At 30.7% G+C, this 17357-nt stretch overlaps 2 protein-coding genes across 3 annotated transcripts; one reads left to right on the top strand and one right to left on the bottom strand.

Annotated features, from left to right (window-relative positions):
- Positions 1–212: 212 nt before the first annotated feature.
- Positions 213–5370, bottom strand: LOC105839312 (eukaryotic translation initiation factor 2 subunit 1). 2 transcript variants are annotated; one of them, XM_028193777.2, is made up of 7 exons: positions 5180–5370; positions 4262–4386; positions 3660–3903; positions 3200–3431; positions 2466–2698; positions 1970–2085; positions 213–716 (listed from the first exon to the last, which is right to left on the bottom strand). In XM_028193777.2, the coding sequence occupies exons 3-7, from the start codon at positions 3895–3897 to the stop codon at positions 492–494; spliced, it is 1044 nt and encodes a 347-aa protein (XP_028049578.1). In that variant the 5' UTR covers positions 3898–3903; positions 4262–4386; positions 5180–5370; the 3' UTR covers positions 213–491. The 2 variants fall into 2 exon arrangements, with proteins under 2 accessions (XP_028049578.1, XP_012540979.1); XM_012685525.3 differs by lacking the exon at positions 4262–4386 and having other exon boundaries at positions 5180–5369.
- A 750-nt stretch (positions 5371–6120) lies between these two features.
- On the top strand, positions 6121–16445 carry LOC105833571 (ubiquitin carboxyl-terminal hydrolase 20). Its single transcript, XM_012675410.3, has 5 exons — positions 6121–7260; positions 8262–9471; positions 9575–10161; positions 11682–11947; positions 12155–16445. The coding sequence occupies exons 1-5, from the start codon at positions 6842–6844 to the stop codon at positions 12457–12459; spliced, it is 2787 nt and encodes a 928-aa protein (XP_012530864.1). The 5' UTR covers positions 6121–6841; the 3' UTR covers positions 12460–16445.
- The last annotated feature ends 912 nt before the right edge of the window (positions 16446–17357 follow it).

Here is a 17357-nt window from a genome sequence, read left to right on the forward strand (position 1 = left end):
ATTTCTACCAACGTAGATTAACTGTTCTCAGTTTTACTTGCCATCTTATTTTAGTTCTAAAAATTAGAAAAATAAATAGCAAGTTACATCAAGATTAAAATCAATCTACATTTGTAGAAATGAGCGTAAATCAGATATCTGAAACTATGGAAAATATTGAATATATTATGAACTTGGGTAATTATAAAATAGATAATATTTTTTAAATTCTCTTTGTGTTAGAAATGATGAAGACACCTGTCTTGAGATCGTTTATTGTATATCAAATCAGTAGAAAATTTCTATAAATTACAGTGATTTATTTTTACATCTTTCTGTTTTTATATCTATTGAAAAATCGTGCTGACGTGTTCGACAAGGCAGTAGAATATTCTATTAAAAATTCTAACTGCAATTGAAAAACACATGCGGTATCGGTCGGTTAATCGAATGTGTATTTTATTATTTTCACAAATATATATATTTATGTATATGTATATATATGTAAATATTCAATTATCTTCCTCGGATAAATCTTCTTTATCATCGGGATCTACAGCTTTGCCATTCTGTTCGATACCTTTGCTGCTGGGCTCAGTTCCCTCGCCTCCGCTAAAATCACCCTCCAGACCTTCCACATCTTCCTCATCGTCACCAGCGACTTCTGCATTCTCAAGCTCAGCTCGTTCCATTTGTCGCGCTAATTCTGCTTCGTCCGTCGCAGTAACAACTTTTGGCTAATATTATGGAAAAATGAACGGTAGTTTATTTATTATAATATAATAAATTTATAAAAAAAAGTAAATAACTAAGTAAAGATACCGACATGTCACACACACATCAATAAATGACTTCATATATAAATCAAAATTTTTTAAAATGTAAAAAAACTTGTTAATATAATCAAATAATAGCCAACCAAAGACAAATAAATTAAAACTATTTATAAATTAAAATATAAAACCTAAATAAGATATTTCATATTTACTAAATCTTCTTCAATTAATATACAAGGTGTACCAAAAATCTGGATACAGTCAAATACTTTGTAAAAACATTTTAAACAAAAAATTTATAAAATGTATTGTTTACGAGATATTTGACTACATTCAAATTTTTGACGCACAATTTTAAAAACTAAAAAAGAGAAACAGTAATTATAAAATGATTATATAAACATTAATATATATATAAATTTCGGAACATATTAAATATGAATTAGATTCTAACATTAAAAATTTTTAATTTGGTATTTACGGAACTTTATAATTAACGTTTATTTTTTATACCTTTTTCAAAATTATTTATTAACTTTATATATTAACTAAAGAAAACTGTCAATATGTATAAATGTCTTATTTATTTCTTGTAGTTCGATTTATATATAAGTATATTTCGTTGATTATATCTCGATATCATGCTCGTTTTCTTCAGTATATTATATTATTATTGCTTTAAATGAGTTTGCTGTTCTTTGTTATAGTACACAAGAATGAAATAGTTATCTATACAGAAAAGTTAATATAATTTTTAAACTAAATTTAGTTAAAGTTAATGGCTTAAAAATTTAATTTAATTAGATTAAAAATTGCATAAATAGAAACCCAACTCAATTAACAGTTACGTCAAATTAAGTTAAATTAAAAATTAATAAACAGTAAAAATTAATTTTGAAAAATATTATTTATATTAAATTAGAATGTCTTAATTTTCAAAAACTAGATTATTCTAAATGAACAAAACATTAGATTAAAAGTTATTATTTTATTTGTAAATTAAGTTTATATAAAAGTTTTTTATGTGGGAATAGGTATTTTTATTTTACAATGTTTTTTTTCTAAATTTTTTAGTTAAAAAACGTTAATAAGTTAGTTTATCTTTAAAAAAAAAAATAACTAGTTAAAATTAAAAATTAACTCATTAAAAATGAATGAAATTAGAAGTCATTAACTTTTTTAACTACTCAATCCTGCTTATCTATTAAACTTACCGCCATTTGAACTTGGAATACACCTCCAAGCGATGTTATCTTTTCCTGTATAACTTCAATCGCATCACTTAGCGCTTTTAAACCGTCCTGTTTTTCTGGAGTGGATGTTGTCATAACTGTACAAAAAAAATACCCGTCAAATATTAGTAACAAATTAAAACTCTCCCTCTCTCTTTCTCCCTCCCCCATTCATATTATTATTGAATAATTATTTTGATAAAACTATACAAAAATTCTTCATATAAACAAATTATGTCTGTTCAATGCTATTTAATCTCATTTGAATATTTAACATTTCAAAAATAAAAGTATTATCAAAACAAGAATATTTTTCTGTGTGATAATTATCATATAATATGATACAATTTGAAAGATAAAATGTGCAGATTTATTTATCATTAAAAAATTTCAAAATTGAAAAAATCAGTACGTTTTTTCGTAAAAAAATATTTGGTTATTCGCCACTGATTAATTTAAAAAATAATAGAGAACATACCGTACAATGGAGGAGCAATTAAATTAATTTTAATGGGAAGTTCATCAGTGGAAAGAGCTAAACCAGCCTTTAGCGCTGTTTTTACAGCATCAATTCCTTCATAACCATAACAAGCCACTTCCACATCTGCTCGAATTTTGACTGCTTGCGAAGTGAGTTTTCGCTTGATATTATTTAACAATACTTCCTTTGTGTGATCATCTAGATCACATTCTGCTAAAATGGAGGGATCCCTACAATTGTTCACATTCAGTATACCCATATATTTTCAAATAAATTTGAATATACAGAATAATCCATAAGTATTGTTAAAAAATCTTGTTCTTTTTTATTTCGAAAATAATTTTACTTAATAAGAGATCTTTGTATTAATTTATTTTCCATTTATCATAAAAAAATTTAAGTTAAAAAAATGCGTACTAGTTTTTTCATTAAAAAGCACCTGTTTATTTGCCACTAGTGGAATAAAATTAATGCACCTCCAAAAATAAACTCTTATTCTTGAAATATGCACTAAATTTCATCAAGATAATTCAAGTAACTTTTTGGAAATTTTAAAAAAAGTTTGAAATTTTCTTTCAACTTTCACATCCTATATCTTTAAAGTTAAAAATTTTACATATATGACATTTCTATCTTAAATTAAGAAGAAGAGTCATCTCTTAAAATCTTTTAGAATACTTAAGAACAATGCTATATTTTAAGTTTGTATAATGCAGTTAGACTTTACTTACAATACTGATTGTTTAAAAAAATCATAAGCAGATGCCTTCTGTTTCTTATATTTCTCTTCAAAGAACCAGGCTGTTTTCTGATAGAGTTCCTCTAACTGGTCATCATTATCATAGTGCAATAGTTCTGCCACGTGTCTCAAAATCGAATTGACAGCTTTAGCTTTAGCGTATCTTTCCGTACACTTTTCTACATCCTCGGCAGATACACGACGTTTACTCAGATCGATGTAACCTAGAAACCATAATTTATACATTTTATAAAATATATATGTGTTAAAAACCAATAAAATAAGTAAAAACTGAATATTAGATTATTAAAATTATGTATTTAATAGAACATAAAATCTATGAAACTCTTCTTTTATTGATTTTTTATGTTCACACATTTTCATACAAGCCGTTTTGGTTTTTATTACAAACATAGTGAATTATGTAAATCAATAATAGGATCCACAATTACCTTTCTCTTTATCTACACGAATAACAACAACCGGTTCCGTCTTGCCTACTCGAATAAGTTTGTTGATTGACCTAATACGTCTCCTAGAGAGCTCAGAGAGTAGGATCATGCCTTCAATGTTGTTATATTCCAACAGGTGCACATATGCGCCCATCTCGGCTATGCTACGCACATTCACCATCACTACATCCTCTACCTCCGGATATTTTTCTTTGTAAAATCGACACGACAGTACCATCTTTCACTGAAAAGACACAAGATTATATAATACAGCAACATTAGAAAACGTTACCAGTTAATAACACAGAAAATAGTACTTAATAAAAATATATGTAACTACATGGTGAACCAAAAAGTGAAAACTGTACAAAATCTTATATCCATTTCTACCTATGTAGATTAAGAGAATGCTAAAGTTGTCGTATTTTCAATGTGATTATTTCCGATATACTAGTCTTTTAATTGCTTTTTCAAAATTAAAAATTCTTTTCCACAATTAAAGTACAGATGATAACACAATGCACATATAACAATTTCATACAAAAAATTTTGTTTTCTTGTTCCTTGTACAAAAACTTAACTTTAATCTCAAGTTAACTCACTTTTTTTTCTAAATCTAAAAAATACACCAGAATTTGCTGCCAATTTTTGTTCCAAGGTAGTAATAGTAGTCAAAGTGGATAGATCTATATCAATCTCTAGATGTCACCTAGATAATCTGAAGAATCTAAAAAACTTTTGCTAAAACCTTTTTTTCCTTTGATTTAATATAGAAAGCTTAGTGAATTTAACATAGATTTCTTTTTATGCTTGAAATAGACCTAGATTTTTAGGCTTATGTTGCCTTAGTTTCTTAAACCTTAATCCTTTAAGCCTGATAATCTCAGATTTTTTTTGGTACGGCCTTTAGAAAATATATATAAGATAGTTTTGACAAAAATATTATCATTGTTTTCTGAGAGGTGATAATCAATTAAAAATCTATATTTCTATTGGATTTTATCCTGGATCTTTGAAAAAGAACAGATTATATGTCACAATCACTATTTGCTTTAAAATAGATTCAAGATCATTTTTAGATTATTGCTAAAAAATATTTACCACTATGTACTCAGTATTTCAACATTGTACTAACACCTACACTTAAAGAATTTATTGCTCCCATGTATTCAGTTACAATGTTCTAGAAAATATATATTGTCAAAAGATAAAATTCGAATTTGTTGCTACATGTATCAAGTTGAAAATAATTGACTTATCCCGGCTGTTCGCGCTATAATCATGTGAGCAACAAATAATGTCAGTAATACTTTCATGCTATTTGGTTCACTATATTTGTTTTTAAGCTAATAAGTCTAATTTTCAATTTATTTTTATATAATTAAAATAAAAATAAATACAATTTAAAAATTCGTGAAGAATGTTAAATTTGTAATCGAGACGTTTATTTAAAAAATGAGACTAAATAGGTTAACTTATAGGTTAGTATGTCAGGAAAAAGATATTGTTCCGATTATTACCTAAATAAATTTATATTGGCACAAAGATAATCCTTCCTTTATATCAACAACAGGACTAAATTCAGAACCGTAAAAAGTCACACCAAGCTACACGAAACTTGTCAATAAACCATGTGCAATCTTGTCTAAATGAGTCTGAATCTCAAGCAGATTGAAGCTGATTAAAGAAATACGAACCTAACCTAACCTAATCCTAATCATAACGTTATTTTACGACAATCTTCATGAAGAGACGTCGCCAATCAGGGGGTCTATTATGCCCAGTCTACAATGAGTCGTTGGTCGTTGGTCGTAAGAAATTTAACCAATTATGTTCGGTTATTCTTCTCTAAGATCAACTGTGATTGGTTAAATTTCTTACGACCAACGACCAACGACTCATTGTAGACTGGGCATAAGGTTTTGACGCGTCGGATTGGGCGACCATAATCGTAACCTGCCGTAACCGGCTAATTCAAGTATGTGATTGGTCGAAACCTTACTGTTACGGTTATGTCAATTCATATGTGAGGGCCTTAGGGCCACCGCACAAGCTTTTTCGTAACACGTTACGTTACGTTAAGTGCTCCATAAATCTAAGTTCGTACTTAAAATTAAACTTACATCAACGCACAAAGAAACTTTTAACGTAAGTTCTTAAGTTCTTACGTTAAGGATTTCTTTGTGCGTTGATTTAAGTTAAATTTTAAGTACAACTTAAGTTCGTATGGAGTACTTAACGTAACGTAACGCGTTATGGAAGAGTTTGTGCGGTGGCCCTAAGGATTTCTTTGTGCGTTGATTTAAGTTAAATTTTAAGTACAACTTAAGTTCATATGGAGTACTTAACGTAACGTAACGCGTTATGGAAGAGTTTGTGCAGTGGCCCTAACTTGTTGCACCAGTGCAGCAGTGCAGAGAAAAAGAACAGGCCAATGCATACATATGTATAACATATATATGCCATATATATACACATATATATGTTAAAACACGTAACTAGATCCGTGATCAAAACGTATCCAATCATTGGATTTCAATGGCCTAGTTTACATCGTGCATTTGATACGCGTATCAAATAGTAAATAACTAGTGAATGTGTTTAATCATTGGCTGATCAGCTTAAATTCACTACTTGATACGCGTATCAAATGCACGATGTAAACTAGGCCAATGTATAATATGTGCAAGCATGCGCAAAACATATTTCCGGACTCTTTAGAGAGAGAAGTATGGAGTGTATGGACACGTTTCGCTTGGTATATTGCCAGTCCATATCTATAAGGTCTATGGTTTACACAGAATATTGTGTATGTACACTGTCGCCAATGACAATCGTTTTCGTGCGCGATACTGCCCGATACCGTTGATCACGGCGCGCGATATGTCACGATCAGGTTAGAGGACAGCGTAGTGAGCGACAATTAACGATGATTAACGCGGACGATCGTAGTGTGACGACGACAGTGGCACGTGTCGTCATGGGTCACGCGTAGTCCGGACCGAAGATCCCGGACTGCCGCACGCAAGAGCGAGGAAGAGACGGCCGAGAAAGCGTCTCTGCGCTCTCGCGAAAGGGCAAGCGTGTGCCTCGTCGACACATATAAGTTTCGTCACCCGCGGCTACGAAGGAGGAACGGCGGCGTTACTTTCCTGGGAAAGAGGGGAAAAAAGAAAAAAAAGATGCCGCTAGTCGTGAGAAATTGTCCGCATCTGGCTAACCGCGGCGATCTCGCCTTCATCGAGGCAGTGATGGCTCGGGAGGAGCGTTTCGCCAAGTGCAGCGACTGCGACACCCCGGGCCCCAATCTCTGGCTCTGTCTGTTCCCCGATTGTCGTTGGGTCGGTTGCGCGGAGACTCACCTCGACCACAGCACCATCCACAACCAGAACTTCCCGACCCATTGTGCTCACATGAACCTGTCCACCAACAGGATCTGGTGCTACGCCTGCAAAAGCGAGGCGATCGCCAAGCATGTGCCATCGCCCCCGTTGTCACCGACGCTGGTAGAGTTTAAGACCATGGGCAACAAGTTTGCTGGAGATGCACCAGGCAGTGTCGAATCCAAGCTGGATGGACTGGATAGGTTGATGTTTGATAAGTAAGTAAAGTATACAAGTGATAACTTTATTATGAGTTTTTTTTAACATCTCTCTGTATGCAAAGTTATTTTTTAGTGTTAATAATTTTTATGACAATTCTAATGCTAGAATAATTCACTGTAGAGCACAAATAGATTTTTATAAGAATTCTGATACTAAAACAATTTTTTATAAGATTATAATCCTTATAAGGCTTGTAATATTAAAATAATCTTTTGTAAGTTAAAAACAAGTTTTTATAAGACTTCTAACATTAAAATAATTTTTTATAAGATTAAAATTTTTACAAGATTCCCATAATGCAAATTCTTTTCAAGCCAAAATCTTTATACAATTTTTGACCCTAAAATAATTTTTTATAAGGCAAAAATAAATATCTTTAATAAGATAAAATAATTTTTTGTAAAATGATAATAAGTCCTTAAAAGACTTTTAATGCTAAAACAATGAGATTAAAAAAAATCTTTATAAGATTTCTAACATTAAAATAACTCTTTGTAGAGCAAAAATAAATATAAGATTGATAAAATAATTCTTGTAAGACAAAAATAAGTATTTATAAGTTTTTTTAATCTAAACTATAAAACAAAAATAAATCTTTAGAAGACTAGTAACATAAAAATAATTTTTTATAACATAAAAATAAGTCTTTGCAAGACTAACAAATATTCTTTAAGACAAAAATAAGTTTTTAATAGGGTTTTTAATATGAAAGTAATTTTTTATTTAGGAGCAAAAATCTTTTTAAAACTTCTAATGTTAAAATAAGTACTTGTAATTATTTCTTGTTCTGAAACAAGCTGTGTCATGGAATTAATGAATTAAAAATAGTTATTTAAATCTGTATGTGTGATTGATTAGAATGGTTTGTTTCATATTTTTACTAGCAATAAGATTCATTTTTAGTAAATACAATATATCCAGGTGAACATGATTTAAATTAAGTTGAGATTCACAATTTTGTGAAAAGAAACATAATTTAATGGTTTTTTGTTAACAGGTTTTATGGAGATTGGGCGATAAACAGAATGAATTCAGAAAAAGGAAGTATATTTAACGAACGATCTGGGGATTCCCCTGACAGTACAGACTCGGATGAAAGCAAAGATTTTTCTGGAAAGCCAAGGGGTCTAGTGGGTTTGCAGAACATTGGCAATACATGTTACATGAACGCAGCGCTACAAGCTCTATCCAATGTATCACCTTTGACTCAGTTCTTTCTGGATTGTGGCCATATGGTCAGTTACATGTCAAAGGACAGGAAACCTGGACTGAGCCTGAATTACCTGAATCTCATACGGGATATGTGGAACAAGAAAACTCGAGGCTACGTCGTACCACACGGTATTCTTTCAGGTATCCGGACAGTCCATCCGATGTTCCGAGGGTACCATCAACATGACACACAGGAATTTCTTCGTTGCTTTATGGATCAGCTGCACGAGGAATTGAAGGAGCACGTCGAGGACGATCGGGACGTTCGGGAGTTACGACTGAAAGGGTTGGGAGATCAGTCCTCCGAGGATGACGAGGATGAAACCGAGATCGACGCCGGCAACGCCTCCAGCCAGTCCGACGCCGAGTACGAGACCTGTGACTCGGGCGTTAGCGAACAGAGTTCCTTAAGTGACGAGGGTGAGCGCGGTACGAAGAGACGTTACTCTCGTGTGTCACAGAACACGGAGAAGTTGCGTAACAAGTTCACCAGCAGAAGCACGAAGAAGTCGAACGTCGTCGAACCCGCGTCATTACCGGCGTTTGGCTCCGCCGCACCACAACGCTCGCCGCAAAACTCACCAGTGAAGCACCGCACCAAGAAGCAGATGAAGACGCGCAGCATCATCAGCGACACGTTCGACGGCAAGCTGCTGAGTAGCGTGCAGTGCTTGACATGCGATCGCATCTCCACCCGGGTGGAAACCTTCCAGGACCTGTCCCTGCCAATCCCGAGCAGGGATCACATCGACATGCTGCACCAGGGCTCGCTGACCCCGCAAAAGGCCGGTCCGTGCTCGGACGTGGTTTACGTGACCAATCAGTCCGGTTGGTTGTCGTGGTTTCTGCAGTGGATGCGCTCGTGGTTCTGGGGCCCGGTGGTCAGTTTGCACGATTGCTTGTCAGCGTTCTTTAGCGCCGACGAACTCAAGGGCGATAACATGTACAGTTGCGAGAAGTGCAACAAGCTACGCAACGGCATCAAGTTCTCCAAGGTGTGTAAAGATATTTGGAGTTGGAAGACTTCTAAATTAGTTATTTAGAGCCATAAAACTAAATCTTGGCAATTCATTAAATTTTTTCTGTTTTACTTAATAGGTGCTAGAGCTGCCTGAGATACTATGCGTCCATCTAAAGAGATTCCGCCACGAGCTAATGTTCAGCTCGAAGATCGCCAACTACGTGTCTTTCCCTCTCGAGGGCTTGGACATGCGGCCGTACCTGCACAAGGAGTGTGTGTCCAAGGTTACCACTTACAATCTGATATCGGTTATCTGTCACCACGGCACGGCCGGTGGCGGCCACTATACCTGCTACGCACTGAACCCGATCGCCAACAAGTGGTACGAGTTCGATGACCAATGCGTGACGGAAGTGTCGCCGGAGACAGTAAAGCATTGCGAGGCATATGTGCTGTTTTACAAGAAGTGGTCGCCGGAAATGCTGCAATTGCGCGATAAGACCATGGAGCTGATGGAAATATCCTCGTCTCGCGAAGTGTCCGACCTTAACTTCTTTGTGTCCCGGCAGTGGATCAATCGCTTCAACACGTTCTCTGAGCCCGGCCCGATCGACAACTCGGACTTCCTCTGTCCGCATGGGGGCGTGATTCCCGTTAGAGCGCAATTCGTTGATAAGATCAGCATGCCCATACCGCAAGCAGTTTGGGAATATTTGTACAATGCGTAAGTTTTTTGTGATAATTTTATTCTTTTTATTACGTTTTTATATATGAAAGTTTTCCTAAAAGATCAAATTAATTCTTTTCGAATTGCAAATTTTATAAATATAAAAGAAAAATATTAAAATTTAAAATGGTAGACAAAAACATTGATATTTCTAATCGCTTTTAAAAGCCTTGGCTTTTTTGTGATTTTCGGGAATTGCGAATTATAATCTGTAATTAGAATTTTAAAATTTGAAATAACGGATCCAATAGAATAGATAAAAAAAGCAAATAAAAAACTATCTTTTTAGGCGCTTTTTTATCATTACGTAGCGTATTCGACTTTATTTATTGTTTTTTTCTTGTTTATTATTTTCATTTTAAATTTCAAAATAATTGACAAATAATTGTATATTGAAAAATAATTATGAACAAAGATTTAAAATTATTGATTGAAATTATATATAAAAATTATTATTTTTGTTTACTATTGGATTTGACATTTTGAATTTTGGAATTCTGATAATAGACTTATAATCAGTGATCCCAAAAACTCTTGTAAGCAAAGTTTCATAGATTTTCATTAAAAAGAAGTCCGCCATTCTTTACTGCTTAAAGCTGTTAAAGTATAAGGTATAGTAGTTAATTTTTTTATTTATAAAATTTGGATTTTATAAATTTGATTTTTATAAATTTTATTTATATAATTAATTTTAATTGCTCTTTTTTTTATATTTCTGTTTATATAAATCTAGTAATTTTCCTTTAGAAATACAAATTATAACAAGAAAGTTATAAGTTTTGATTAATATTTTGGAACTTTATTTAAAAGATAAAACCTCTGGACTTATTTGATTCTTGGAAATTACTTTTGGTATTTACTTCCTGTTTATATGTATATATATTATTTTTTCTGTTTTTTGTTGTAACTTATTACAATGTACTTGATTTTTGTTGAAACAAAATTGTTTGTGATTTAACATATTGACAGAGAATAATTTAATTCCAGATTTTAATAACAAGAGACTTGTTTTAGTATACTGGAAAAAAGATTAAATAGTACAAACCAAGCCTCTGGATTGAATAAATTTGGTTACGTCAACTGCAATCGAATCAAATTAGACAAAAATTAAGTTTGTTCAACAATCTGATATAAAAGTTCCAAAATTTAGTTTTTTGAAAAATTTAGTCAAAAGTAAAAGGTTAAAACAATTAAAATGTAGTTATATGGACATTATGGATGTTTTTTTAACTATGATTGCTCTAACTGCATAATATGACTTATTTTATCTCTGGAATAGTAATCTATCAATTCAACTTAGTTTTTATTTAACATAATTGTATTTTCAGTTTATTTGATACAAATAAGATGTTACAAAAACATAAAAACTATATTGCAAGAATCAAAGCAGCTAGTTTACCCTATATAACTCTGGAATTGCATTTGTTGAATTCAATTTTAATTGTTATAATTGATCCTTTTGTATAGTGTAGGAAATTTTTATATATTTATATCTTTAATTTCCACTTTTTTCTTAGATTTGGAGGAGGTCCAGCTTGTACACATCTGTACGAATGTCCGACCTGCGAAGAAAAGTATGAATCCTTGCAAAAACGTAGACAGTACGAGATGGAACTATTTCAACGGTTGAACACCGACAATCCCACGGCGATCTACGCGTTGGCTATGGCGTGGTTGAGACAATGGCAGAGCTTTGTCCGAGGCAAGGAGACACAGCCACCAGGACCAATTGATAATAATTCCATTGTTGTAAATAAAAATGGACAAAATAGTCTTAAAGTTGGTAAGTTTTTTCCTTGGTGAGCGAATAAATCTTGTTTTCTCTCGATAATTATCTGGCGATAAATATTTGTTGATATTTCTTATCAAATTGTGATTATTTTTTGATAATTATCTTTCAATATTTATCCTTCGATTTTATTATCGAATTTATTATTAAATAAAAAAACCTTAATATATCTTTTCATATATACATTCTTTTTTTTCGCAGGCTCGGATTATGGCCAAATCCCTGAGGAATTATGGCAATTCTTCCTGACTACGTATGGCGGTGGACCAGAGCTAATGTTGCACTCGTGTCAACGACCAATGCCCGCTCAGCCTAACGTTTCTATACATTCCGCATCGAATCCAAATTTGATAGACCCAAATCTTAAATGCAATCGCGTAGAAGCTAAATCCAACAAACTTTGTACGACTAGAAGTTCGGAGACGATCTCGCAACAAGACAGCGCAATCGAGAGCCTAATTTCAAGTAGCGACTCCCATCAGACGCAGAGGGACGTGAGCGAGTGAGTAAGTCATGCGAATTGCAATCCTCGCAGTCTCGTTTACCACACAATATTTCCATTGGTTCTCTTTAAGTTTAATCTTTAAAGTAATCAAATTATATATTCTACTTTCGAAATTTCACGCTTCCAAAGTTTCACGCTCGAACGATTCGGCACTTCATTACTAGATTTTTATAAATGAGACGTTGATCTTCATGTTTTGAAGGTAAAACAATTGCTGTCATTTTGCGATTTAAAGGTGAAAAGACAATTGGGTACTTTTATACTAGTAACGATTTTTATACGAAATTTATAAAGCTGAATCGTGTGTGTTAGGTGCTAAAATCCGAAAGTATTCTAATTATAAAGAAGAATTATATGTAATAAATGATTGAATAAAAGATTGTATTTTGTTATAATATATAGCGACATGTTAAAATCTTGTAGAAAAAAATGAAATATACAAGAGTTGCTTCTTAGTTTGCTATCGAGAAAGCATCGAAAAATTCCAAAAGCTCTCGGCACAAGAAGATTCGTAACGCATGACGTCACCTTAAATACTAATTTTAAATTTAATAGGATCCTAAAATTGATGGAATTATCGATATTATAAGGAATAAAAATATCCGAATTAGTTCAGAATAAATCGTGGATACTTAACTTGAAATTTAAAACGAAAAAATATTTATAATTACCGACATATCAAATATAATTTTTTTGAAACTTAAGTTAAATAATTCATCATTTACTTTTGTGTTTCAAATGTGTAAAAGTTTCAAAATTCTGTGAAACTAATTTGAAGAAATTTATATTCTGTAATGTCGATAATTACGTCAGTTATTAAAACTTAGCGTATAAGAAAATGGTAATGTTAAACATTATGTTACAATTTTCTTTGTGCATTAAAATAAGTTTATTATTATGTATGGATGTAAATTTAAGATTAGTATTTAATGAAACGTCACGTGTTACAGGTGTTCTTGTATGGAAAGTCATACTTGTATACGACACGTTCTTCTTTTATTTCCACATAGAGAGAATTTTCTTTTACAATTAGAATTTACCTTTAAAAATTATGACAATTGTGAGACAACAATTATAATTTTAATAAAATTTTACTAAAATTATTTACTAATAATATAAAGTATTACTAAAATTTATTATAACTTTACTAAAATTATAAAATTCTTCAATGTCCATGTTGTTTCACGATTTTAAGGATATATTATTTTTGTGTGCAAATCATTGATTTGGAAAATAGAATGACACCGATTGTTTTAAGTCTATTATTTTGACATTGCAAAGTCGTAATAGTGCCTCGTTCGCGGCGTGGAATTTCACAGTCATCGATGGGAATATTGTGTATAATGGGAAACGTAGTTATAGTACAAAGATTCTCTATAGATTATATTATTTAAATACAAATTCTAGTTCGTACTTTTTTGCCCAAAGTCTAGGCCGTAACATCGCGCGCGACCTCGGTATAGTTGTATTATGTATTTCAATGTTTGTACATTCGCCTGCGTGTGCGCGTATGTATCCATTCTTGCACGTAAATACAGTTGGCTTTCTTTTCTCTCCTTTCTCGAAGTTATGTACATAATATCTAATTACTTCTCCGTTGGTGGTCTCTCATCTGGAAAAGAAAAAAATGAAACTTATGGAAGACTGACAAATCGATTTTATTTAAAAGGAAAACGTTCAATTAAATTATAAGATTTAGCAACAACTGAGTCACGAATGCGATGACGCCAAAAAAACTTCGATAATTTTTACGTTTGCTTCTTAAATGGAGCAAATTTGTTCAAAAAAAAGTATTTAATTTTAATATGTTAAAATATTTTGTTTTTGCTTTTAAATAAATACTTTAAAATGTTGTAGTTTTAAACGGTGTTTAGATTTAAAACATTACAACTGTTAAAGATGTTTTGTACTGTTTAAAACTAAAACATTTTTAAGCATTTAAAAAACGATTATAAAAATAAGACTTTTTAATATCTTAAAATTGAATACTTTTTTGAGTTATATATTGTTGTTATTTAGTAAATTCATCACTGTATTACATATTATTTTTCGCAATATTCACGGAATCAACGGTTCCTCATAGCGTACGATTCGCCGAATCCTTTCGCCTTTGCAAACGTAAAAGTCTTGGCAATTATTTGTTTAAGCGACAAAACGTGCTTCTTAAAGTTTGCTGCTTTCTTTATTGCTATAATCATGTTAAATTGCGATATTGGAGAGATAAATGAGTGGAACTTTTTTATACTCAAAATAACTCGGTTTTTTCCGTGCCTTCACGTTAAGGATGTATTATGCTTATTTTCAGAATAACGAAAAAATTACAGATTATTCTATATTGCATTTAAAAGTAATACAACAAATTTTTTTACCCGGATTAAAAATTATTTTAATTAAGAAGTTAATGTGCTCTAATAGAAATATATTAAGAAATGATATTAAAAAAACTGAATTGTTAATAAAAATTAGATATTATACAATTTTCGTATGTGTATATAGTTAAAATATAAATATTGATACATTTGTAAAAAGTGTAATGCATTCTTAAGCGTAACAAAAATTGTATTTTATCTTGCTTTACATTTGTGCTTTTTTGGCAAAAAAATTTTTGCCAAATCTAATGTTCAAGTATTTATCAAGTATGATTATCTGTATGTCTGTACTATGTATAAGATGAGAAGGATTATCGTAATTTATAATATTTGGGGATTATAATTTAAATATTGGTTATCGGAGTTCGTGATGTATATGTTAAACTGCAACATACATTCTCTACATCTAAATATCATTCAGTTTTATATGTTACAGTAATTACTTCTTGCAACAAAATGCCTAAATAATTAAATAATAAATTAAATAATTAAATAAATTTATAACTATTTGATAGTTCAATTAAATCAAGATTATAATGTGTTACATCTAGAAACGGGAGTTTAATACATAGAAATAATTTTTTCTTAGAATTTGCTCTTAAAATTATGAAAGGAAGTTGTGGGATCGCATGAACGTCAAATAATTTTATTATAATTTTAGTAAAATTCAACCAAATTTTGCTAAAATTTTATTATATTTTATTTTAAAGCATATTAATATTCTTTGAAGTTTATTTTTTTATGCTTACACTCGAGTGTTCAAAGAAGAAGTGTTTAATTTAAACCCTGTCTTTATTTTTTTAAATACTTAAATATATTTTTATTTTAAAAGACATTTAAATTTAAAACACTACAATGTAATATGTAAATTAAAACTGAAATTTCTAAAAATTTTAAACATTTTAGTGTTTTAAATCTAAATGTTATTTAAAACTGAAACATTTTTTGGTGGTTTTTTTTACTGTACTCTAATTTTGAAAGTAAATTCTAAAAGAAAATTCTTTCTGTGTGAAAACGTTAAACTACGTAAACATTTACTGATTATAAATACTTGGACATTTTGCTTTTTTTCTCTTTTTCAAATTACTTTCTAATACTTAAGAAGCGTGTTCTATCGCGTAGATTATTAATTGCGTAGTTTTATTATTTTGTGCTCGTAAAAAATGAAGAAAAGTGCGTGTTTCAAGCTGTTTTACATTATATTTTTATGGATCCCGTTTTGCCACCGAGGACGTTTATCCTCATATTGTATATTATTGCAATTACGTATTGCGATGAGATAAAAGGAAAACGCAGTGCAATGCGAGTTCCATTTACGGGGACGCAAACAATTATAATGAATTGTTAAGTCTAATTGTTTGTAATTATTCTTTCAAGCAAAGTGCATAAGTTGAATAATAAATAAGTTGGTTTCTTTATTTATTGAAACATTTAGGCTATTGTCATTTTCATGCATAATGTGTGTCTCTTACAAAGCAATGCAATCAAATATCTTTAGATTTTAATAAACTTGGGATATTTAAGATATAGACAAAAATAAGAGACACGTATTTTTTCCGAGTGTTTTATAAATGCACGTTAAGGGAATCAAGCGTTTCTCCGGAAAAAAAAAAAAAAATTTTTTTTTTTTTTTAAGTGTATATTATCAAAAAGTTAGAAAATTTATAAGATAAAAGTTGAATGGTTTTAAAGGTACATTAATAATAATAACGTATTTTTAATAAAAGTTTTTTCTTAATAAAAATTTAAAAATGTCTTATCATTATTATAAAATACTATTAACACTTTATTTACATATTACTCGAAAAATTTTTTTATAAAAAATGCATATGTTTTATTTTTATCTATTTTAAGATTTCCAAATTAAAATCGAAGAGAGATACTTGATTGTGTTCCCTTGGCCAAAATAAGAATCCTGATAAGATTCATCTTTATAACTATGAAATTTATCATTTTATAGTAAATTGATTCATTGTATGCCTATATTTAAAAAAACTTATAAATTAGTGATTACAAAAGTGTTGCGATGTCACGATTGATCGAAGCAATATTCCAATTTTGAATCACAGTATTGCAGAAAATTTCTTCCTGCACAATAACTTTTATTCCATAAATTTAATTAAAAGCACCAGGTTCTTAATGTATTATATTTTACTTCTATTTGATACAACAAAATTATGGTTAATAATAATATGAATAAAATGATTCAAGCGTTCCTTTGAAGACGACTGTATCTTTCCTTAATATAGTCAGAATATCAGTCCTAAATCCCAATTCTTAATATCATATTTTATAAGAAACATGCAAATTTTGTATCTTTAAAAAAAGTAAAGAATGCTGATAAGAGCCGAAAATAAATTGTATTAAATATTAATATGCATAATATTAAGACTACAAATTAAGACTACATATTCTATTTAAAATTATTTTTATATATAAGAATATAATTTCTTGCTAATATATGAAATAATAATTTTGCATATATATATATATATATATATATATCAGTTTTAAACGGTGTTAAAATTTA

Source organism: Monomorium pharaonis, chromosome 11 (genome assembly GCF_013373865.1).
Source record: "Monomorium pharaonis isolate MP-MQ-018 chromosome 11, ASM1337386v2, whole genome shotgun sequence".
NCBI classification, from domain to species: Eukaryota; Metazoa; Arthropoda; class Insecta; order Hymenoptera; family Formicidae; genus Monomorium; species Monomorium pharaonis.

What these genes read in the sequence shown, in the direction of transcription:
- LOC105833571 (XM_012675410.3), top strand. Translation starts at nt 6,842, where the DNA reads ATGCCGCTAGTCGTGAGAAATTGTCCGCATCTGGCTAACCGCGGCGAT. An exon ending in TGGGAATATTTGTACAATGC is followed by an intron (nt 10,162 to 11,681) that starts GTAAGTTTTTTG and finishes CTTTTTTCTTAG; the next exon opens with ATTTGGAGGAGGTCCAGCTT. An exon ending in ACAAAATAGTCTTAAAGTTG is followed by an intron (nt 11,948 to 12,154) that starts GTAAGTTTTTTC and finishes TTTTTTTCGCAG; the next exon opens with GCTCGGATTATGGCCAAATC.
- LOC105839312 (XM_028193777.2), bottom strand. Translation starts at nt 3,897, where the DNA reads ATGGTACTGTCGTGTCGATTTTACAAAGAAAAATATCCGGAGGTAGAG. An exon ending in TCGTGTAGATAAAGAGAAAG is followed by an intron (nt 3,432 to 3,659) that starts GTAATTGTGGAT and finishes TATGGTTTCTAG; the next exon opens with GTTACATCGATCTGAGTAAA. An exon ending in TATTCCAAGTTCAAATGGCG is followed by an intron (nt 717 to 1,969) that starts GTAAGTTTAATA and finishes CCATAATATTAG; the next exon opens with CCAAAAGTTGTTACTGCGAC.